Source organism: Oncorhynchus mykiss, chromosome 9, assembly GCF_013265735.2.
Source record: "Oncorhynchus mykiss isolate Arlee chromosome 9, USDA_OmykA_1.1, whole genome shotgun sequence".
In the NCBI taxonomy this organism is placed as follows: domain Eukaryota; kingdom Metazoa; phylum Chordata; class Actinopteri; order Salmoniformes; family Salmonidae; genus Oncorhynchus; species Oncorhynchus mykiss.
The window spans coordinates 40,294,545-40,319,095 of record NC_048573.1 but is presented as its reverse complement, the minus strand read 5'-3'; the positions used below and the strand labels follow the sequence as shown (position 1 = coordinate 40,319,095).

Below are 24,551 nucleotides of genomic sequence, written 5' to 3'. Positions count from 1 at the left end.
TTGGACCAATCAAACCAGCCATTTAGCGGGCCACTGTATATACGAGTATTTTGAGTACAGTACATTCTGAGAAACTGGATGGCGACTGCGTGTCCTCATTCAGACATCGTCCCTGTGTCAGCTCCCAGCAGCACCCTCTTGTGGCTACAGGCAGTACTAAATCCCCTACTATAAAAGGTTGTGTAATTTTTTTAACCTTTATTTAACTAGGCAGTGAAGAACAAATTCTTATTTTCAATGAATGCCTAAGAACAGTGGGTTAACTGCCTTCTTCAGGGGCAGAACGACAGACCTTATCCGCTCTGGGATTCGATCCAGCAACCTTTCGGTTACCTTTCGGGCCACGGTAGTGTAATATACCAAGCTCGCCTATGCTCAAAGGTGAATGCCCACAGCAGCTGGTGCTGCGATGACCGCACTGCTCACCTTCGGTCTTGATCTTCAGAGCGGTCCTCACCAAGGCAAACAGGGTGGCGTTAAACATGACCGTGCCATCACTGTTCAGGGGCATGTTCATGGCAACCAATCTCTGAAAGGAGTCACGGTTATGCAACCGTGTGAGTTAACCAGGGCAAGATTGAGCCCACAAAAATGAACACCTTGTGTGAAACGTTTGTGTAACGTGTGCAGTGTTTGTGTGGTGTGTTGAATACAATGTGTGTGTTTGTGTGGGTGCATAAGCACACCTTGCAGGCCACTCTGTGTGGACACAGCTTGCCGAAGCCTAGAGGAGGCTGGATGCGTCTCAGCAAGGTCACCACATCCAGATGCTTTATCCTGCCCCTGAAAGAGACAGCAACACCAACACTGAAGGCAACACACTCCTGACAGCAACACCAAATACAGAAACAACACAGGGAGAACTAATGTAGATGAATGACTGCAGGTGTGTGTGTGTGTGTGTGTGTGTGTGTGTGTGTGTGTGTGTGTGTGTGTGTGTGTGTGTGTGTGTGTGTGTGTGTGTGTGTGTGTGTGTGTGTGTGTGTGTGTGTGTGTGTGTGCACGTGGTAACTTAGTAAAAATACTTTGAAATACTACTTAATTCATTTTTCTGTACTTGAATATTTCTATATTTGACAACTTTTACTTCACTACATTCATAAAGAAGACATGTACTTTTTACTCCCATATATTTTCCCTGATACCCCAAAATACTTGTTACATTTCGAATGCTCAGGCAGGACAGCTATATAGTCCAATTCACACACTTATCAATTTAGCACATTGTCATCCCTACTGCCTCTGATCTGGCGGACTCACTAAACACAAATACTGCGTTTGTAAATGATGTCTGAGTGTTTGAATGTCCCCTTAACTGTCAATACATTTGCAAAAAAAAAATCTGTCTGGTTTTAATATATCTACTTGGAACCATAAGTGTTCTACCTGGAACCAACAAAGGTTCTTCAAAGGGTTCTCCTATGGAGACAGCTGAAGAACCCTTTTAGGTTCTAGATAGCACTTTTTTTCATTTACTCCTTAAGTACATTTAAAACCAGATACTTTTACCCAAGTAGTATTTTACTGGGTGACTTTCACTTTTTACTTGAGTCATTTTCTATGAAGGTATTTTTACTCAAGTATGACAATTGAGTACTTTTCTCACCACCGTGTGTGTGTGTGTGTGTGTGTGTGTGTGTGTCCTGTATGTCCAGATGTTAATGCAGACTCACTTAGCCTCAGGGTCGTACTCAGACCAGATCCTTTTAAACTCATCCAGGTGGTGAGGACCCAGAATGGACCAATCCCGCGTCAGATAGTCAAAGTTATCCATGATGACAGCCACGAACAGGTTGATGATCTGAAACAGAGGTAGTGAAACACTCAGTGGGCGTGTTTAACGATTCTTCTGGGGACCAGAAGTCCCCACGAGGATAGTAAATGAACAGAAATATGACCAACTGGAGACATTTTGTTAGTCCCCACGAGGTCAAATGCTATTTCTAGGGGGTTTAGGATTAAGGTTAGAATTAGGGTTAGGGTTAGAATTACATTTAGGGTTAGGAGCTAGGTTTAGGTTTAGGGTCAAGGTCAAGGTTAGGTTTTTGGGTTAGGGTAAGAGTACGGGTTAGGGTTAAGGTTAGTGAAAATAGGATTTTGAATGGGACTGAATTGTGTGTCCCCACAAGGTTAGCTGTACAAGACTTTGTGTGTGTGTGTGTCTACATGCTGTGTGTATGTGTGTGTACCAGGAAGGCGCAGAGCATGTAGAAGCTGATGAAGTAGATGATGGCGAATCCGCTGCCACAGGTTCTCTCCTCTCCGGGGTTGTAGTCTGACTCGGAGTCACACAGCTTCCCTGGCAGACATGCCAGCATGATCTCCTGCCACACCTCGCCTGTAGCACACCTGAGAACATTCAAGTCATGTTATAACCCCAACACTATCACAACTATTCACCGTCCATAACCGCACACGCGTGCGTTTGACCTGACCGCAATATGATGACGCATAATACACAAACTAGTCACACACGTACACACACACACCTGAAGAGCATCAGGACAGCTTGAGGAAAGGTCTGGAAGTTGTTGTTGTGGTTTATCTGTGTGCCGTCTACCATGGCGATCTTTCCAAACACCTGAAACAAACACAGTGTGTTAGGAAGAAACAAGTCCCGGAGATAAGCTAATCGTAATGCCAACTCAAAAGAGAAATGTTTGCCAGTTACCTGCATGCCGATAACAGCGTAGATGAAGAATAGCATGGCTATCAGGAGGGCAACATAGGGAAGAGCCTGGGAATGAATGCAAAGAGAGAGAAAGACTGTTTCAGGAGTGTGTTCAGACTCAGGAAGAGAAGGGTGCACCTTCACCTGTACGGTTACAGTCGGACCCATATGACTCCACTGTCAACCCCGAGTGGATTATTCTCTCACCTGGAAGGACTTGATGAAGGTCCACAGGAGCGTTCGGATGCCCTCCCCTCTGCTGAGCAGCTTGACCAATCGCATGACTCGGAACAAGCGGAAGAATGTGATGGAGATGCGAGCGCTGTCCTCTGTGTTCTGAGACAGAGAGAGAGAGAGAGAGAGAGAGACAAGAGGTGGAACCTCCATAGGACTGATGGTGCTGCTTTAACACACAGCTAGGAGCAGGCCAGAGATCAACACGCAGTTTGTGTGTGTGTGTGTGTGTGTGTGTGTGGGTGGGTGCACATCAGTGCATGTGGGTACGCATTCAGGTAGAGGAACATGCAACAGTCCTCGACTTGTGTGAAAGCAATGCATACACAGCCACATACATACACATACATACAAGTGTCCCCACTCCTAGGAGTCATACAGGGATGTGTCTCCAGACTCGGCGGGAATGCTTGAGACACAAGCAAAACCACAGCATCTACGCGATCCCAGGTCAAACGTGAACAAAGGGACACAACAAAAGACTGATAATGAGACGACCATCAACACAAACAAGATCCCAAAACAGAACTGATCTTGTCCATGGTACCGGGCCACAAAACAGATCTTGTCCATGGTACCGGGCCACAAAACAGGCAAGACAAAAATCCTCATGAACGAATATCATTCAGAACATATTTCATTCCAAACGAACGTGACGACATGACTGACAACAGAAACAGCTCTGTGCTGAGATGATGACGACGACGATGAGGAAGAGAGGGGTAGTGGGAGGGGCTTCTTACCCCTGGCTCCACAATCACCTTCACCACTGGCAGGGCCTTGAGACCAAAAAGTCTGGGTTAACCACTAACACCTTGACTACCTTCATCACTCACATTACTGATGTCATCCATGAGTCATTGTCATTGTCATTGTCATTGGCATAATGACTTCACTGCTTCCCAATGTCATTACATTTCTTCATCGTCGATTGAATCAAACCCAGCAACAATATGATCGTAACTTCTTTAATACAGCTCGGGAATCAGAAAGCCATCCATAACAGACATGTTACAGTAAGCATCAGTATCGGCGGGACACCATCGTCGTTGCCGCTCACGCAAAGCAGAATCACAAGAGCTTAGCACAGTATGACCACGGTGGCACGTTCGGGACATAAAACGGGCCATTCAATTCTACACAGGTGAAGAAAGAAAACTGTGACCTGTACCTGAGAACGAGTGGGTCCCACAAATACAAACTCGGTTGAATATTTAAATCACTTAAAGTAAATATCCAATGTGATTGTCACTCACTGGTCAAACACATTTATGAGAGTATGTTACAAGATGACTAACATAACTAATAGAATAATATAAGGTCACTTAGCTTACTTACCATGTAGGTAAGACACTGTGTTTTTTTGTGTATGTGTGTAAGGCAGTGTGTGTGTGTTTAGATTTGTGTTCCAAACAGAACAAAAGACAAAGCCACACAAACGTCATGATGACACACAGTTACCAGAACAGCACCAAGCATGGATCACTAATCTAGATAACCTATTGGAGGGAGGCATTGCAATAACCCTCATAGCTGCGGTATTCCAACTTCTTCAGCGGGGGACCCCATTTCTTTTCCACTTGAATTTCTCGGGCGAACCCACCACACCCCAAATCAAAATGACACAACCTTCAAATCGGTACTTTTAGATTTTTAGATTTAAAAAAAAAATTCAACTCATTACATTTTCATCCCTCGTATCAAAATGAAAAGAAACCAATCAATACATTTACTCAATTTAATTACATTTCTCAACTTTTATATACTGTCCCATACAATAATCTGTACTCTTAGTATTTTGTCATTTTTTTTCAAATAAAAGTTTATTTGTATCTTTTTTGGACCCACAGTAATTCCCCAGTGACCCCGACTTTGAATACCACTGAGTGTTTCAAAACTGTCCTATCATTATAAAATCGTACAAATATGTTGTCATCACATTTATAGACATCCCATATCACATTTTGATCTCCAAGGATCATAGGGTTGCATTCATGATTATCACTGCTACTAAACAGCTAGATAGAGCAACACCTTTATCAAGAGGATAGTCAATGAACATGTCTGGGACGTGAAACAATTTTGAGATCTCGAATGCAACCCTGACGTTGTTGCAAGGCATTCCCTCCAATAGTGCTGCGGGACAAGTGGCGTGAAGATGGCTACTTACATTGATCTCAGTGATTGCAATGTCAACGACGCTACCGACAACAATTAAGGCATCAAACGTGTTCCATGCATCGGCGAAATAGTGCTGTAAGCGCCAGTCCACGGACAAAAAGAGAAGAGGACAGAGAGAGAGAGAGAGAGACAGAAGCAGAAAGAGAGAACAAGAAGGATAGAGATATGTGAAAATACAAATGAGTTAAGACATGAAAGAATACGGGCAACAAGTAGAAAAAGCATCTGAGTGGCACTTGTCTGTGAGAATACAAAGCGGCCGGAGGCACCTTAACCGGGGAGGGCGGGCTCGTAGTAATGGCGGGAATGGAATGAATAGAATGGTATCGAAACACATCAAACACATGCGTTTGATACCATTCCGTAAACTCCATTCCAGCCATTGTTGTGAGCCCGCCCTCCCCTCAGCAGGCTTCTGTCGCGCATGCCTCTAAGTAGCCCAACTGATACATATGAAACAGCGAATGAAGTTCTTCTGACTGTGATCTGTTATGAACCCTCTACAACCCTCTATAAGATATTACACGTTTCTCACTGACACAGTGCCGACACTGTGCTGAGTAACTGGCCACCATAGACCTAGACCCAACACCAGTCCTGACCAGGGATCATCTCCTAAAATTCAGCGGCGGGGGCGGTTTTTTTCTTGAGCGGACGGTTGGGGGGCCCGAAACATTTACAAATCATTTGTAGACTGCAAATTGACTGCAAGAAGCCCAAACCGATATAATATTTGACTAAAACACAATCATTTCAAACCAATCACTTGGAGTTGATTTCCTGGTGGTTTTATTATATTTTGAAGTCCAAAAATGAAGATGCCAAAAAAAATTTAAAAAATAAATGTAGTTTTTTTTGCTCAGAGAACATGGGGGGGGGGGGGCAAATAAAACCATCCGCGGGCCGTGACGCCAGTTAGGGAACCCTGATCAAGACCTATGGGTGACCAGCCCTGAAAGAAGTTCAACACTAGGCCAAGGAGCCAACAGACTGGCTTTAGGAGTGAGTCTAGAAAAAGGTGAGGGAGGCAAGGAAGGAAGGAAGGAAGGAAGAGAGGAGGCAGAGAGGAGGGCAGGTCTATTACAATACTCACATCTACCTGACTGAGAATGATGTCGACTACGCTGCCGATCACCACCAGGGCATCGAAGACGTTCCAGGCGTCTCCAAAATACCCCTACAGGCCAGGGTACAGAGCGCACCGCAGGGGGAGGTAGGGAGAGGGGTAGGAGGGTCAGTGGAGGGTAAGAAGTAGAGAGGGAAAGGGTGAGCGGGGGAAGGGGGGTGTTAAGGTCAATACTACAGAGGGAAATGCTTGACAGAAAGACAGGGGGATGAGAGGAGTGAGAGGGGTGAGTTAACTGGTCTATGATGCAAGCTGAGAGGCAGGCCTGACTGGCTGACTCACCCTGGGTCTGAAGGCAATCAGTTTGAGGATCATCTCCACGGTGAAGACGCCAGTGAAGACCATGTTGAGGACGTCCATGGCGTAGTTGAACAGGTGGGACTGGCCATAGTGCTGAGGAAATGGAGAGAGAGGGAGAGAGAGAGAGGGGGTCGGAGGATGAGATAGAAAGGGGCAGAAAGAAGGATGATGAGATGGGACTGAGGTACAGACATATATATACAATACCCTATTTTCCACCATAATTTGCAAATAAATTCATTAAAAATCCTACAATGTGATTTTCTGGATTTTTTTTTCTAATTTTGTCTGTCATAGTTGAAGTGTACCTATGATGAAAATTACAGGCTTCTCTCATCTTTTTAAGTGGGAGAACTTGCACAATTGGTGGCTGACTAAATACTTTTTTGCCCCACTGTACACAGAACACAGAGAGACATAGAGGGACAGAGAAATAGACCCCGACATAGAGACACAGAGAGACACAGAGGGACAGAGAAATAGACCCCGACACAGAGACACAGAGGGACAGAGAAATAGACTCAGACACAGAGACACATATTGGGACAGAGAAATAGACCCAGGCACAGAGAGACACAGAGGGACAGAGAAATAGACTCAGACACAGAGAGAGAACAGAGAGAGGGCTATAGAAGGCTATGGGGGCTATATAGGGCTATAGAGGGCTATGGGGGCTATATAGGGCTATAGAGGGCTATATACAGTGCCTTGCGAAAGTATTCGGCCCCCTTGAACTTTGCGACCTTTTGCCACATTTCAGACTTCAAACATAAAGATAAAAAACTGTATTTTTTTGTGAAGAATCAACAACAAGTGGGACACAATCATGAAGTGGAACGACATTTATTGGATATTTCAAACTTTTTTAACAAATCAAAAACAGAAAAATTGGGCGTGCAAAATTATTCAGCCCCCTTAAGTTAATACTTTGTAGCGCCACCTTTTGCTGCGATTACAGCTGTAAGTCGCTTGGGGTATGTCTCTATCAGTTTTGCACATCGAGAGACTGAAATTGTTTCCCATTCCTCCTTGCAAAACAGCTCGAGCTCAGTGAGGTTGGATGGAGAGCATTTGTGAACAGCAGTTTTCAGTTCTTTCCACAGATTCTCGATTGGATTCAGGTCTGGACTTTGACTTGGCCATTCTAACACCTGGATATGTTTATTTTTGAACCATTCCATTGTAGATTTTGCTTTATGTTTTGGATCATTGTCTTGTTGGAAGACAAATCTCCGTCCCAGTCTCAGGTCTTTTGCAGACTCCATCAGGTTTTCTTCCAGAATGGTCCTGTATTTGGCTCCATCCATCTACCCATCAATTTTAACCATCTTCCCTGTCCCTGCTGAAGAAAAGCAGGCCCAAACCATGATGCTGCCACCACCATGTTTGACAGTGGGGATGGTGTGTTCAGCTGTGTTGCTTTTACGCCAAACATAACGTTTTGCATTGTTGCCAAAAAGTTCAATTTTGGTTTCATCTGACCAGAGCACCTTCTTCCACATGTTTGGTGTGTCTCCCAGGTGGCTTGTGGCAAACTTTAAACAACACTTTTTATGGATATCTTTAAGAAATGGCTTTCTTCTTGCCACTCTTCCATAAAGGCCAGATTTGTGCAATATACGACTGATTGTTGTCCTATGGACAGAGTCTCCCACCTCAGCTGTAGATCTCTGCAGTTCATCCAGAGTGATCATGGGCCTCTTGGCTGCATCTCTGATCAGTCTTCTCCTTGTATGAGCTGAAAGTTTAGAGGGACGGCCAGGTCTTGGTAGATTTGCAGTGGTCTGATACTCCTTCCATTTCAATATTATCGCTTGCACAGTGCTCCTTGGGATGTTTAAAGCTTAGGAAATATTTTTGTATCCAAATCCGGCTTTAAACTTCTTCACAACAGTATCTCGGACCTGCCTGGTGTGTTCCTTGTTCTTCATGATGCTCTCTGCGCTTTTAACGGACCTCTGAGACTATCACAGTGCAGGTGCATTTATACGGAGACTTGATTACACACAGGTGGATTGTATTTATCATCATTAGTCATTTAAGTCAACATTGGATCATTCAGAGATCCTCACTGAACTTCTGGAGAGAGTTTGCTGCACTGAAAGTAAAGGGGCTGAATAATTTTGCACGCCCAATTTTTCAGTTTTTGATTTGTTAAAAAAGTTTGAAATATCCAATAAATGTCGTTCCACTTCATGATTGTGTCCCACTTGTTGTTGATTCTTCACAAAAAAATATAGTTTTATATCTTTATGTTTGAAGCCTGAAATGTGGCAAAAGGTTCAAAAGTTCAAGGGGGCCGAATACTTTCGCAAGGCACTGTAAGCATATAGAGGGCTACAGAGGGCTATTTAGAGCTATAAAGGGCTATATAGGGCTATTTAGAGCTATATAGGGCTATATAGGCATACAGGGGGCTACAGAGGGCTATTTAGAGCTATATAGGGCTATTTAGAGCTATAGGGGGCTTTATAGGGCTGTTTAGCGCTATAGAGGGCTATATAGGCATATAGAGGGCTACATAGGGCTATTTAGAGCTATAGAGGGCTATTTAGAGCTATATAGGGCTTTATAGGGCTGTTTAGAGCTATAGAGGGCTATATAGGCATATAGAGGGCTATAGAAGGCTATTTAGAGCTATAGAGGACTATATAGGGCTATTTAGAGCTATAGAGGGCTATTGAGGCATATAGAGGGCCATAGAGGGCAATATAGGGCTATAGAGGGCCATATAGGGCCATAGAGGGCTATAAAGGGCTATAGAGGGCTACATAGAGCTATAGAGGGCTATATAGAGCTATAGAGGGCTATATAGAGCTATAGAGGGCCATAGAGGCCTATTTAGGGCTATAGAGGGCTATATAGGGCTATAGAGGGCCATAGAGGGCCATAGAGGCCTATTTAGGGCTATAGAGGGCTGGCAGTAGGGACTCACCTGGATCGCCAAACACAGTGTGTTGAGGATGATGAGAACGAACATGACGTACTCAAAGCCAGTGGAGTTAACCACATACCAGAACTTATACTGGTAGGGGTTCTTAGGGATGTACCTCCGCAGTGGACGAGCCTTCAGAGCATACTCTACACACTGACGCTAGATAGGGTAGAGAGAACACAGAGTTAATCTCTTTCACATACACACACACACACACACACACACACACACACACACACACACACACACACACACACACACACACACACGGCTCTTACCTGGTTTTTGTCCAGCTCACAGTTCTTGTACTCTTTCTCTCCCTGCTCCTGGAAGGTGACGATGACGAAACCGACAAAGATGTTCATCATGAAGAAGGCGATGATGATGATGTAGATGATGAAGAAGATGGAGATCTCCACGCGGTAGTTGTAGATGGGACCCATATTCTCTCTGTTGGAGTCGATGGCCTTGTACAGCAGACTGAGCCACAGAAACAAACGCACACTAATCAGTGAGACGTGTCGTCAAAATGAACGTCTGGACATACGTAGGAGTGTGTATGTTCACGTACGCTTTCGCTGCGTGTGTGTGCGTGTGCGTATCTGTGAGAGGCTCTTACGCAGGCCAGCCTTCAAATGTAGAGACGGTGAACAGAGCCATCATAGCCATGAGGACGTTGTCAAAGTTGAAGTCACTGTTGTACCAGATCCTCTCCCTGACCGCAGGCAACACTGTGTCGCCATCCTTATACAGAATGTATGTGCCTCTACGCGAGGAGAGAAGAAGAAGTTACACTTTTACACACAGATTGACATATCTGTGTGACACATTAGCATACAGACATATGCACACGCACAACTGTAAGCTTACAATTGTATCCAGCATAGCGCAAGGAGGGGAAAATGGAGCGCAATCCAACTCACTTGCATTCCTCTGGGCTGGACTTGGCCTCGTCTGTGCAGCGATAGAACTTGCCCTGAGCGAGAGAACAGAACATCAACAGCTGCTATTCTATCACACACTACCACACACATACAGTTGAAGTCGGAAGTTTTCATACAAGTTTTATTGACTCCAACCTAAGTGTTTTTCAACCACTCCACAAATTTCTTGTTAACAAACTATAATTTTGGCGAGTCGGTTAGGACATCTACTTTGTACATGACACAAGTCATTTTTCCAACAATTGTTTACGGACAGATTATTTCACTTATAATTCACTGTATCATAATTCCAGTGGGTCAGAAATTGACATACACTAAGTTGACTGTGCCTTTAAACAGCTTGGAAAATTCCTGAAAATGATGTCATGGCTTTCGAAGCTTCTGATAGGCTAATTGACATCATTCGAGTCAATTGGAGATGTACCTGTGGATGTATTTCAAGGCCTACCTTCAAATTCAGTGCCTCTTTGCTTGACATCATGGGAAAAGAAATTAGCCAAGATGTAAATAAAAAAAAAATTGTAGACCTCCACAAGTCTGGTTCATCCTTGGGAGCAATTTCAAAACGCCTGAAGGTACCACATTCAGCTGTACAATCAATAGTACGCAAGTATAAACACCATGGGACCACGCAGCCGTCATACCACTCAGGAAGGAGACACGTTCTGTCTCCTAGAGATGAACGTACTTTGGTGTGAAAAGTGCAAATCAATCCCAGAACAACAGCAAAGGACCTTGTGAAGATGCTGGAGGAAACAGGTACAAAAGTATCTATATCCACAGTAAAACAAGTCCTATATCGACATAACCTGAAAGACCACTCAGCAAGGAAGAAGCCACTGCTCCAAAACCGCCATAAAAAAGCCAGACTACGGTTTGCAACTGCACATGGGGACAAAGATCATACTTTTTGGAGAAATGTCCTCTGGTCTGATGAAACAAAAATAGAACTGTTTGGCCATAATGACTATTGTTGTTTGGAGGAGAAAGGCGAGGCTTGCAAGCCGAGGAACACATCCCAATCGTGGAGCACGGGGGTGGCAGCATCTTGTTGTGGGGGTGCTTTGCTGCAGGAGGGACTGGTGCACTACAGAAAATAGATGGCATCATGAGGTAGGATAATTATGTGGATATATTGAAGCAACATCTCAAGACATCAGTCAGGAAGTTAAAGCTTGGTCGCAAATGGGTCTTCCAAATGGACAATGACCCCAAGCATACTTCCAAAGTTGTGGCACAATGGCTTAAGGACAACAAAGTCAAGATATTGGAGTGGCCTTCACAAAGCCCTGACCTCAATCCTATAGAACATTTGTGGGCAGAACTGAAAAAGCGTGTGCGAGCAAGGAGGCCTACAAACCTGACTCAGTTACACCAGCTCTGTCAGGAGGAATGGGCCAAAATTCACCCAACTTATTGTGGGAAGCTTGTGGAAGGCTACCCGAAACGTTTGACCCAAGTTAAACAATTTAAAGGCAATGCTATCAAATACTAATTGAGTGAATGTAAACTTCTGACCCACTGGGAATGTGACGAAATAAATAAAAGCTGAAATAAATCATTCTCTCTGACATTTCACATTCTTTAAATAAAGTGGTGATCCTAACTGACCTAAGACAGGTAATTTTTACTAGGATTAAATGCCAGGAATTGTGAAAAACTGAGTTTAAATGTATTTGGCTAAGGTGTATGTAAACTTCCAACTTCAACTGTATAATAAATTGCACACACAACACTCATTCCGTCATACTGCAATGGAGGTAGGTACCTTGAAGAGCTGCACTCCTATGCAGGCGAACATGAACTGTAGCAGCGTGGTGACGATCATGATATTACCAATGGTCCTGATGGCCACAAATACACACTGGACCACATGCTGCAGGGTCAGGGGTCAAAAACAGAGGAGACGAGAGAGAATTAAGGGACGAATTAACCTCATTGAACCCTCTACCCTTAGCATGATGATTTGCAGGAGATTTCAGCGGCCGGTTCCTTTGTGGAAGTGTGCTAGTTAGAACTGTTTTTCTCTGGATGCGTTGTTAAACAGTTGTTCCACTGTGGCCAACTGGACCCCTGTCTCACCTTGAGGCCCTTGGCTCTGTTGATGGCCCTCAGGGGCCGCAGCACCCTCAGCACACGCAGGATCTTCACCACAGAGATGGCGGATGACCTAAACACCAAACAGAGACAGTTATGGCCACATTGGTTGGTTGCTTGATTGTTGGATGGATAAATTGGTTACGTACTGAATGCCGAAGGACACCAGAGAGACTCCCACCACCAGTAGGTCCAGCAGGTTGAAGTAGTTCCTGCAGAAGGCTCCTTTATGGAGGAAAGCCCCAAACGCTGTCATCTGGAGAGCACAGAGATACTGGCATCAGATATCCTGAACTTATACACTGGGCTGTCCCCTTACTAGACACAACAGCTTTAGCCATAACTGTAGATGACATAGACGTGGGCAGACAAACACACACCGTCTTGTTTGTCAAACCTTGTGGGGACAAACAATTGATTCCCATTAACCCTAATCCTAATCCTCCCACTAATTTTAACATTAACCCTAAATCCCCTAGAAATAGCCTTTTTCCTTGTGGGGACACTCTTGTGGGGACTTCTGGTCCAAACAAGTATAGTGAAACACGTCCACCTACACACAGATCTAGTTCCACTCTTACTGAAACGCCTACGCATGCTTCTCGATGTGATAATCAATGCCAGACAAATGGGTTTCTACAGAAACTCAGACACAACAAAGTACACATTTAATTGCATATCAGACAATCGTCGACACCTGCACATATTCTCTCTCTTACACACACACACACACACACACACACACACACACACACACACACACACACACACACACACACACACACACACACACACACACACACACACACACACACACACACAGGCAACGACATTTAAAACATAGACAAATGAGAACTGTTCTGACATTGGACACATTATTTCAGAGATATTGCTATTCATTTCCTATAAAGATTTTAACAAAGATCGCTCAAACTGCAAAGATCGCTCAAACTGGGGAGGGGTGGGGGGGTAAGGTTACATTCAAAAGAGTAGTCAAATTGCTTCAGAGTCATTCATGTGTGTCGTGGTTTCATGCACATTCTGTGGAAGTACTCGCGGGGGATGGGATGGCAACATCATACCAATAGGATGCGGATGCCAGATCTGTTTATGCTTTAGTTCAGGCCAAACTCAGAACTTGTTGGCTAAAGGAGAAACAGATCTGGCAACCAGGGTAGGAATCTCTATGGTGGAGATTCACAAAGAGGTGACCTACCATGAACCCTCATCTTTACAGGGTGCAGTTTAAACTGGACCCAATAAGAATGCAGTGGATCACGCTACTCTCGAAAAATGTACACAAATATATATTGCCCCCTCTTTCGGCTCCAAATTAAAATAATAACAACTCATCGAATAACAACTGATGTTTTCTATTGAGCTTCAGGTCCGTTTGTGATTAAAAAGAGGTGCCGTGATGGTTGCTGACAGACAAAGTACAAGCAGGCGACGTACAGTAGACAGGGGAGTGCAGCAAGGCTATGGTTGTCATAGAAACCAGGTTACCTTCAACAGGATCTCAAAGGTAAACATACTAGTGAAGACATAATCTGCATAGCCTAGGATCTGGAAAGCAACGAGAAGGTTGGAGTGTTACCACACAAGCAGTAGAGCACAGCACACACACACACAGGGGGAAAGCATTTACCTTCAACAGGATCTCAACAGTAAAGATTGCCGTGAAAGCATAGTCAAAATAACCAAGTATCTGCAAAAGGCAATGTGAAAGTTTAACAGGAGGCCAAGGCATCACCACATGACATCAACAACTTCAGAATGCATCAACCGTCCTAAATTGTTAACAAAAGTACAGGTTTGAGTTTTTAGTTCAAGTTTTGTTTTTAACATGGATATTCCATATTACCATTAAACATGATCTTAATGTCATTACTGTAAAATTACTGTAAAATTACTCATGGAAGTAGACATCATCTTGGTGCTATTAAAGGTGCAATATGCAGAATTGGCCCCGCCATTTCCTGGTTGGTTCGAATAGTTTGCCTAATCTAAACCACTAAGAAATATATTTTCAATTACCAAAAATATTGTTTTTTACAGCTGTTTGAAGCTGGTGTACAAAACCCGGAAGTAAACGATGCAAAAGCGCAAGTTAAGAACAGGAAGCATTGAAATAGCGCACATAGAACAGATCTACCTCTTCTTATGCTTGCTTTCAATGAGAATGGCGGATCTATATCTCACATTTATATGTACATTTGGTCGGGTCGCCCAAAAAGTTACATATTGCAGCTTTAAATGTTATTTTGAATGTCAGAGAAAAGGCTGCTGCTGCAGCCTACATACAATGTTGCGTGCGGAGAAGTTGCGTATGGGGTCCTCAGCAGCCAGAGACACAGAGCTCAGCATGATGAAGACCAGGATGAGGTTGGTGAAGATGTGGTGGTTGGTCAGCTTGTGGCAGGCCACCCGGACTCTGAGAAAGAAAGCCATGAAATTACATTATTTCTGAGTGTGTGTGTGTGTGTGTATATGTGTGTTTATGTGTGTGTGTGTGTGTGTGTGTGTGTGTGTGTGTGTGTGTGTGTGTGTGTGTGTGTGTGTGTGTGTGTGTGTGTGTGTGTGTCAGTTCAATACCATACTATATACAGGGTCAGTTCATTACTATACTATATACAGGGTCAGTTCAATACCATACTATATACAGGGTCAGTTCAATACCATACTCTTTACAGGCTCAGTTCAATACCATACAATACCATACTATATACAGGGTCAGTTCAATACCATAAAATATACAGGGTCAGTTCAGTACCATACTCTTTACAGGCTCAGTTCAATACCATACTATATACAGGGTCAGTTCAATACCATACTATATACAGGGTCAGTTCAATACCATACTATATACAGGGTCAGTTCAATACCATACTATATACAGGCTCAGTTCAATACCATATTTACAATGTGCAGGGATACTGGAGTGATGGAGGTAGATATGTATAGGGGTAAGGGGACTAGGCAACAGGATAGAAGATAAACAGAGTAGAAGCAGCTTGTATGTGAGTGGGTGTGTGGGTGGGTGTGTAGAGTGTGCGTAAAGACAAAACTAGGTCAATAAATATACAAGGTATGAATATAAATGTATGTGCATATTATGTGTGATTGAGCAGATGGAGTGAGTGTATGTGAGTGAGTGTGTAGGGCAATGTGAGTCTGCGTAAAAACAAAACTAGGTCAATAAATATACAAGTTTAACTCAGATAGTCCGTGTAGCTATTTTGTTAGCTATTTATCAATCGTATTGATAGAAGCCGTTCAAGAGCCTGTTGGTGCCAGACTTGACGCACCGGTACGGCTTGTCGTGCGGAAGCAGAGAGAATAGTCTATGGCTTGGGTGGTTGGAGTCTTTAACGATTTTCCGGGCCTTTCCACCACACCGCCCGATATAAATGTCCTGGATGGTAGGGAGCTCGGCCCAAATGATGCACTGGGCTGTCCACTCCACCCTCTGTAGCGCCATGTGATCGAGGGCAGTGCTATTGCCATACCAGGCAGGGATGCAGCCAGTCAAAATGCTCTCAATGGTGCAGCTGTAGAACTTTGAGGATTTGAGGGCCAATGCCAAACTCTTTCTAATCTCCTGAGGGAGAAGAGGCGTTGATGCGCCTTCTTCACAACTGTGCACATGTGTTTGGACCATTTTAAGTCTTTATTGATTTGGACAGAGAGGAACTTGAAGCTCTCAACCTGCTCTACTGCAGCCCTGTCGATGTGGATGGGGGCGTGCTCACGCCCCTGTTTCCTGTAGTCCACGATCAGCTCCTTGGTCTTACTGACATTGAGGGAGAAGTTGTTGCTCTGGCACCACACTGCCAGGTCACTGACTTCCTCCCTGTAGGCTGACACATCATCAACGGTCATCTGTCCTACCACCGTCGTGTCGTCAGTAAACTTGATGATTGGGTTAGAGTCATGCCTGGCCATGCAGTCGTGAGTGAACAAGGCGTACAGGAGAGGACTGAGTGTAACAGTATAACTTTAGACCGTCCCCTTGCCCATACCCGGGCGCGAACCAGGGACCCTCTGCACACATCAACAACAGTCACCCACGAAGCCTCGTTAGCCATCGCTCCACAAAAGCCGCGGCCCTTGCAGAGCAAGGGGAACTACTACTTCAAGGTCTCAGAGCAAGTGACGTCACCGATTGAAACGCTATTTAGCGCGCACCGCTAACTAAGCTAGCTGTTTCACATCCGTTACATAAGCACACACCCCTGTGGGGCCCCTGTGTTGAAAGTCAGCGTGGAGGAGGTGATGTAGCCTACCCTCACCACCTGGGGTCGGCCCGTAAGGAAGTCCAGGATCCAGTTGCAGAGGGAGCTGTTCAGACCCACAGTACTAAAGCTTGGTGACGTGCTTGAGGGGACGAAGGGTGTTGAATGCTGAGCTGTAGTCTATGAACAGCATTCTCACATAGGTATTATTCTTATCTAGGTGGGTAAGGGCAGTGTGGAGAGCAATTGAGATAGCATCATCTATGGATCTGTTGGGACGGTATGCAAAAAAGTCAGTGTGCGTGTGTTTGCATAATATCCCATGTTTTGAACTGAGGCCTACTCACAGGTTAGTGTTGCTGAAGATGAAGAAAGCGCTGCCCTCAGGGATGGGCGGAGTCTTCTCCTTGACGCTGTGGTCCGACAGCCTCTGAGGACGTGGCCCAATCGGAACCTCCGGGAGCTCATCGTCGTCGTCGTCATCGTCACCAACTGGGGATACCCAGGATCGAAGACAAAGCAGTGTCAGGGCACAGAAGCTACAGCACCAAAGCTAGGACACTGACCTCAGACCAGAAGAGTTTACCTGGAGTATCTGGAGTGGGATACGGCTCCTTCTCCTCTTCCACTTCCTCCTCCAATGGAAGCTACACCCACGCAGACACAAATGACATGTCAGAACCGTATCAGTACTGTTATGAATGACACATGGTTTAACCTCACCCTACCATTCTAAGTTGCTAAAAATGCAGACGTGAATAAATATCCAAGGATTACCAGCTCAATTTGTTATCTAATGGTGCCTCTGTGTGGTTATGGATTGCTCTCCTCTGACTTTCTAATCTCTGAAAGTAGAAGTCAGCCCGTGATTACCTTGATCTCCTCATCCTGGCCTTCAGGTTTCAGATCCTCGGTCTTGTCTGTGTCACTTCTGGAGAAAATGACCCCAAACAGAAGACAAGCTCCATGTCAAATCAAATGTCAGGTACGGAGGAAAAACAAAACCACATCACTATCTCCTATCAGTCAGACAGTATAGGCAATACCTGGAACTCTTCTTCCTCTCCTTCTCCTCCTCTTCCTCCTTCTGGGCTGTGTTCAGGCTCTCTGCGTCTGCCAGGTTGTCAACGGCGATGGCCAAGAAGACGTTCAGCAGGATGTCTGATTACACACAGGACTTAAGGGCAACAGAGCTACAACGTTCACCTAACGTTTCAATGTAATGCACTGTTCTTCACTCCTGGTCCTGTGCAATGTGTGCAGGGTTTTGTTCCAGCTCAGGACTAGCGTAATTGAGTCAACAAACCATGTACTCATGAAGAGTAACTCATGACTAGCTGAGTCAGGTGAGTTAGTGCTGGGGCGAAACAAACGCCTGCACATACTGTGGCTCTCTAGAACCAGCGGATAACCTTGATCTAAACTCTAGACAGCTACAGGCAGTGGAATCCATGTGTTAGAAACAGGATACAGTTTCCGCAGACGAAGAGTATGATGAAGTAGATGCTGACGACCATGCCCGATGAGAAGGGTCCACCGTACGCCATGATGCCGTCATACATCACAGCGTTCCAATCCTCGCCTGTCAGGATCTGAGTCGCACAACAGGGTAACGCAATGTCGTCACAATGTCATCCCATCACAACCTTATTACAATGTTATTATTACAAGTCATCACAACGTCATCCCGACATTACTACAGTGTTATTATTTACAAGTCATCACAATGTTATCACAACGTCATATCACAACATTATCTCAACGTCGTCACAACGTTATTGCAACGTCATCGCAACAGCATCGCAACGTCATCGCAACAGCATCGCAACGTCATCGCAACGTCATCACAACGTCAATAGGTCAATAATCACTGTGAGAGAGGCGGGTAAAGGCGGCCTACCTGAAACACTGTGAGTAGTGCCTGGGGGAAGTTGTCGAAGGTGCTCCTCTTGGTTATCGTCTCGTCGAAGTTGAACTTGCCTCCGAAGAGCTGCATGCCCAACAGGGAGAAGATGATGATGAAGAGGAAGAGCAGAAGCAGCAGGGAAGCGATGGACTTCATGGAGTTGAGCAGCGACGCCACCAGGTTACTGAGAGATGCCCAGTGGCTAAAGGGCATAGAGAGAGAGCGAGAGAGGGTTATAACTTCACTAGGGTAGGGGGCAGCATTCGGAAGTTTGGATGAAAAGCATGCCCAAATTAAACTGTCCGCTACTCAGTCCCAGAATATAGGATATGCATATAATTAGTAGATGTGGATAGAAAACACTCTAAAGTTTCCAAAACTGTTAAAAAATAATGTCTGTGAGTATAACAGAACTGATATGGCAGGCGAAGAACTGAGGAAACTCCAACCAGGATGTACTATTATTTTGAAAGGGTGTTTTTCCATTGAAAGCCTATCCACCATACAAAGACTTAGGACCCAGTTCATGAGCTCTGTACCTTCCTCTACATGTGACCAGTCTTTAGGCATTGTTTCAGGCTTTTACTCTGAAAAATTAGGGAGATATAGCACTTTCAATCAGTGACCAGTGGAAATTTCCATTCATCAGCCATGCGCCCTGATCTTGTTTCTCCTTTCCTATTGACGAAGATTTTGTCCAGTTGAAATATTATTGATTATTTATGGCAAAAACAACCGGAGGATTGATTTTAAACATTGTTTGGCATGTTTCTACTAACTTTTATTGTACTTTTTAAAAAACTTTTCGTCCTGGAATTAGTGCCTTCTGCATTCGGATTACTGGACAAAACGTGCGAACAAAAAGGAGGTTTTTGCTCATAAAGAGGGACATTATCGAACAAAGCGAACATTTATTGTCTAACATGGAGACCTGGGAGTGCCACCAGATGAAGATCATCAAAGGTATGTGATTAATTTTAATGCTATTTCTGACTTTTGTGACACTCCTTGGCTGGAAAATGGCTGTATGCGTTTCTGTGGCTAGCTAACATAATCGCAAAGTGTGCTTCACCGTAAAGCATTTTTAAAATCTGACACAGCGGTTGCATTAAGGAGAAGTTTATCTATATTTCCATGTTTATCAATGTTTATGATGAGTATTTCTGTCATTTTATGTGGCTCTCTGCACTTTCACCGGATGTTTGTTTGAGACAATGCATTTCTGACCACAACGAGCCAATGTAAACTCAGATATAAATATGAACTTTACCGAACAAAACATACATGTATTGTGTAACATGAAGTCCTATGAGTGTCATCTGATGAAGATCATCAAAGGTTAGTGATTACTTTAATCTATATTTCTAATTTTTGTGAATCCTCTCTTTGGCTGGAAAAATGGCTGTGTTATTCTGTGAATAGGCACTCACATAACATAATTGTTTGGTTTGCTTTCGTCGTAAAGCCTTTTTGAAATCAGACACTGTGGCTGGATTTACAACAAGTGTATCTTTAAAATGGTGTAAAATATTTGTATGTTTGAGGAATTTTAATTATGGGATTTCTGTTGTTTTGAATTTGGCGCCCTGCAGTTTCACTGGCTGTTGACGAGGTGGGACGCTATCGTCCCACGTACCCTAGAGAGGTTAAGATGAATGCGCAACACACAAACACACACATGCACACACAAACCTAGACACCGATATACATTCTTCCAACAGTATATGACAAATCAAACCAGTGAGTAAAGAACAAGATACGAGGTGAAAGTATCACAGAGGCAAACATTTTACCCATAAAACACCTTCACAACATTAGTCTATGTCCAGCCTCTCCCAGTCTCACCGTGTGACCTTGAAGATGCGTAGCAGGCGGACACAACGGAACACAGAGATGCCCAGAGGAGACATGACGGCCAGCTCCACCAGGATGGTCTCCACGATGCCGCCGCACACCACGAAGCAGTCGAAGCGGTTGAACAGGGACACGAAGTAGGCCTGCAGGCCCAGACTGTACATCTTCACCAGCATCTCACACGTGAACAAAGCCAGCAGAACCTTGTTGGCCACATCTGGAGAGCAGCGGACATCAGCATGTAGACATTGCAGTACAACACGTTCCAGTTACAAAGATCATTGCTATGGGGGATCTGGTAGGAAGGGTTACAATATGCTGCAGATATACAGTATCTGGTTGTAAAAACACAAACATTTTATTGGCAATGTCACGGGTATCGTCGGATTATCAAGGACACTGTAGTACAACAACGTTGCAGATTGTACGATTGATACAGAGCATAGGATGCATACTGGGTTCCTGCAAAGGACACTGTAAAGTGCATATTATGCTGAGGGTATGTAATTGGGAAATAGCATTTTGACCCTCTACCCACCCTGTACTTCCGTGAGCCAGTCAGGCTGGTTGTAGTGCTCTGACGAGATGGTGAGCGTGTTCAGAAACACCAGGATGATCACCAGCCAATAGAAAGACACCGACTTCACGGCAGCACGACACTTCCTGCGGCAGAACCGGTTCCAGTGACGCCATCGCCGACTGCAAGGGAGAGGAAATGATGTCACAATCTGACTCGAACTAGGAAGTGGTGTTATGTCCACACAGGATTTCTTGCACAGGTTAATTGTGAACTGTAATGAAATCATGCTTGTTAAGACAGAGGATCTCAAATCTAAGTGTCACAGACTAAACAAAAGGCAGAGATATAATGATTGTGATGATGAGAATGTGGTGATGATGAAGAGGACATGGGCAGGAGTGCAGTGACTGATCAGGGGGAACGGAGTGTGTGTGTGTGGGGGGGAACAATGCCAGGAACATGCAAAGAAAATTCATGACACATAGTACTGACAGAGAACTGACCTGTACTTTGATTTAGTAATTTTTTGACTGGGAAAATGAAGAATCATATTGTTAGTACCCATTTGCATGAATGACGTATTACAGAAGCTTTTCAAGCTAATAGTCGATCCAGGCATGAAGGAATCTTGAACCTTGACAGACGGACAGACTCACCAGTGTGGTCCACAGCAGTTAGCCTTATCGTCCTCTCCATTGGGGTTGTCAGTGTTCACAGACTCGGTCTCGCTGGCAGGCACGCTTGCTGTGACATCACACAAACACAGGAAGCAAGGTGAGATCCAATCGAACGATGGCTCTGAGTTTCAGACCTAAAGAACCCTTATGGGCGAGTGCTTTCGGTTCTATGGCTTAAATCTAGTAACCGTGTCATGATTTCAAATCCTCATGATTAAGCACAGGGCTCTTTGAGGACTGTCACTGACAGTCAGAGCTGACTCAGAGGCAGACAGTGCAGCACCTGCACAGATCATCCATGCTGTTTACTATGTGAATGGGATGACAATAGTGTGGTTTCTAAAGAGGCTCAAAATGTTATACTAGTGGGTCTGTGCAGATGCTGTACAAACCATATGCTCAAGTACAGGGTTCAAAAATACTCCACAGAACATCGAAAGGAAAAATCCAAACCACAACGCACAGAAATGGAAGAAAACAATAATGACAATGAATGACTCGAAATGACCACACAATGGATGTTTACATTGCAATCTATCTCTGTTGACCGATTTACAAATATGCATACCCTTTCCATAGTCAACATATCAATGTATTCTGCAGACAACACATACATTATTCACCTTTGGTCCATTTCTAGAGAATTCTAGGCTACAACATGCACATGGCCTCTCGTAACCTCTAGAAGCCTAAAACCTGCTGGTTGTCTCTCATGTACTTCTGATGTTTAATCCACAAATCCACCCACTCACTACTTTATCAAAGACTCGGGACAAAATGAGAACAAGATCTAACGAAGAGGCTGAGTGAGTAAAGATGATTGAACGCAAAAAAATGGAGGAGCATACATCAAGCCAGTAGCAAAGCACAAGCAAGGAAATGAGGGAGGGCAAAACACACACACACACACACACACACACACACACACACACACACACACACACACACACACACACACACGCACACGCACACACACATGCACATACACACACACGCACACGCACACGCACACACACACGCACATGCACACACACACACACACACACACAGCACAATTTACCATGTGACTCTGTGGACTGGCTGAACCAGCCAAACTTCCCTTTCTTCTTCTCCATGAGCTCAGCCAGTGTCACCCCTTGGTGTTTAAAATGCACGCAGTACATGCATTCAGACAGCAGAGGGCACAGCGAGTCACCAGCGAAGAAGAGGGAACAATAGACAATAGACAATCCACCACAGAATATCAGCACATTAAGAAGAGACTAGAGGAGCACTAAGGAAGACAGAAGAGATGAAAGAGAAGAGAAGCCAAGAACTAGAAGACAGGACAGAAGAAGAATGAGTAATAAAGCCATTGAAGAGTAAAGGTAGAGAAGAGGAAGAAGGACATTGATTAGTATCGGCTGGGTCACACACAGTTTGACTCTACGCCGAAGATGCAGCACGGCAGCTTGACACCAGACACAGACAAGTGACATAGAGAGAGCCAACAGTCTAACACAGTGAGGGGGGGTTGTTCCAACCACTCGTCTCTCTCTTTTCCCAGACCTCACACAGACACCTCGAGGCCTCAAGTGATTCTACAACTGAGTGATCTTTGCCAAGAAAACCCATTCAGAAATCACAGACTAACATACTTCCCACTGGGTGTAAACTAAAGCATGTGCAACACTGCTACTGACCACGTATACATACGCCCTCTGACATGAAGTGTTCTAGCATGAACCTACAATTATTGAGGACAGAGATTGATTGGGTTATCCTGATCATGATAAGACACTGGACACTGTGGTAGTATTTCCTGTTATTTTGTTTAGAATTGCCACCAGGTTAACTGATGTCCCACGCACACTCGATAAGAAACAGTACATCATGTAGCGACCATGTACAGGCCAATAGTGAGAGAGTGAGTGTGCTGCTAATACAGTCGATGGTCAATGAGGCACTCAAACCTACTGGCATGCATTAGTCTAACTCACAGGCTTTAGAATTTATTACAGATCAAACATATCTCCACCAGGCATTATAGCTAATGACAGATCAAACATATCTCTATCTCTCTGAGCCTCAGCAGCATACTCACTGAATTATATCAGCACTAAAGATGGACATCTGGGAATAGATGAGTCATGCATTGTGTGTGTGTGTGGGGGGGGGGGGGGGGGGGGGGGGGGCAGAACAATGACAAAAACAGAACAACGACAACATGTCTGATGTGCCTATTATGTCTTTTAATAATGGCCCAGATGAGGCTGATATCTCAATTAGAGCCGCTCTCTCTCTCTCACTCAACATTGAAACACGCATGCGCGCGTGCACACACACACTGTCCGTCTGTCTGTCTGTAACAATATCTATGCCCAGTGAGTGTCTCATTCAAACAGGAAGTGCTGTGTCGTCTCCTCCCACCACGCGTCATACTTAAATAAAAAGGATTTGGATTACTCTCTCTTTCTTTCACATAAAAGTAATATCATCATCAATCCTGCCATTGACCACCCTGCACTGCACAGATTGAGCACACGTGCAGGGGCTGACAATAAGTGTGTGTCAGTGGAGGCTCCTCATAGTAGGAAGGGGAGGACCATCCTCCTCAGTGAATTTCATAAAAATTGTAAAACATTAAAAAAGTTATCCTTTTTAGATAAAACTATAGAAATTATATATTCACGTCACCAAATAATTGATTCAATCACACTTTTGGAATGAAGGTCTACAGTAGCCTCAACAGCACTCTGTAGGGTAGCACCATTGTGTAGCCGGAGGACAGCTAGCTTCCGTCCTCCTCTTGGTACATTGACTTCAATACAAAACCTAGGAGGCTCTTGGTTCTCACCCCCTTCCATAGACTTACAAAGTATGACAACTTCC

General features: G+C 44.4%; 1 protein-coding gene across 1 annotated transcript in view; it reads right to left on the bottom strand.

The window, feature by feature from the left end:
• LOC110531171 (voltage-dependent L-type calcium channel subunit alpha-1D) overlaps nt 1-24,551 on the bottom strand; it is a 105,666-nt gene that overhangs the window by 9,760 nt on the left and 71,355 nt on the right. Inside the window, exons 10-37 of the mRNA XM_036987977.1 lie at nt 21,660-21,747; nt 21,507-21,533; nt 21,022-21,182; nt 20,475-20,700; nt 18,624-18,831; nt 18,195-18,315; nt 17,770-17,884; nt 17,597-17,654; nt 17,310-17,370; nt 17,071-17,215; nt 14,793-14,922; nt 13,995-14,054; nt 12,638-12,744; nt 12,474-12,561; nt 12,160-12,267; nt 10,371-10,423; nt 10,067-10,213; nt 9,726-9,927; nt 9,448-9,606; nt 6,495-6,605; nt 6,180-6,263; nt 2,879-3,007; nt 2,672-2,737; nt 2,490-2,581; nt 2,190-2,349; nt 1,674-1,801; nt 687-783; nt 427-529 (exon numbers count right to left, since the gene is read on the bottom strand). Coding sequence (XP_036843872.1) covers nt 427-529; nt 687-783; nt 1,674-1,801; nt 2,190-2,349; nt 2,490-2,581; nt 2,672-2,737; nt 2,879-3,007; nt 6,180-6,263; nt 6,495-6,605; nt 9,448-9,606; nt 9,726-9,927; nt 10,067-10,213; nt 10,371-10,423; nt 12,160-12,267; nt 12,474-12,561; nt 12,638-12,744; nt 13,995-14,054; nt 14,793-14,922; nt 17,071-17,215; nt 17,310-17,370; nt 17,597-17,654; nt 17,770-17,884; nt 18,195-18,315; nt 18,624-18,831; nt 20,475-20,700; nt 21,022-21,182; nt 21,507-21,533; nt 21,660-21,747 — 3,234 coding nt within the window. The remainder of the gene's footprint in view (nt 1-426; nt 530-686; nt 784-1,673; nt 1,802-2,189; nt 2,350-2,489; nt 2,582-2,671; nt 2,738-2,878; nt 3,008-6,179; nt 6,264-6,494; nt 6,606-9,447; nt 9,607-9,725; nt 9,928-10,066; nt 10,214-10,370; nt 10,424-12,159; nt 12,268-12,473; nt 12,562-12,637; nt 12,745-13,994; nt 14,055-14,792; nt 14,923-17,070; nt 17,216-17,309; nt 17,371-17,596; nt 17,655-17,769; nt 17,885-18,194; nt 18,316-18,623; nt 18,832-20,474; nt 20,701-21,021; nt 21,183-21,506; nt 21,534-21,659; nt 21,748-24,551) is intronic.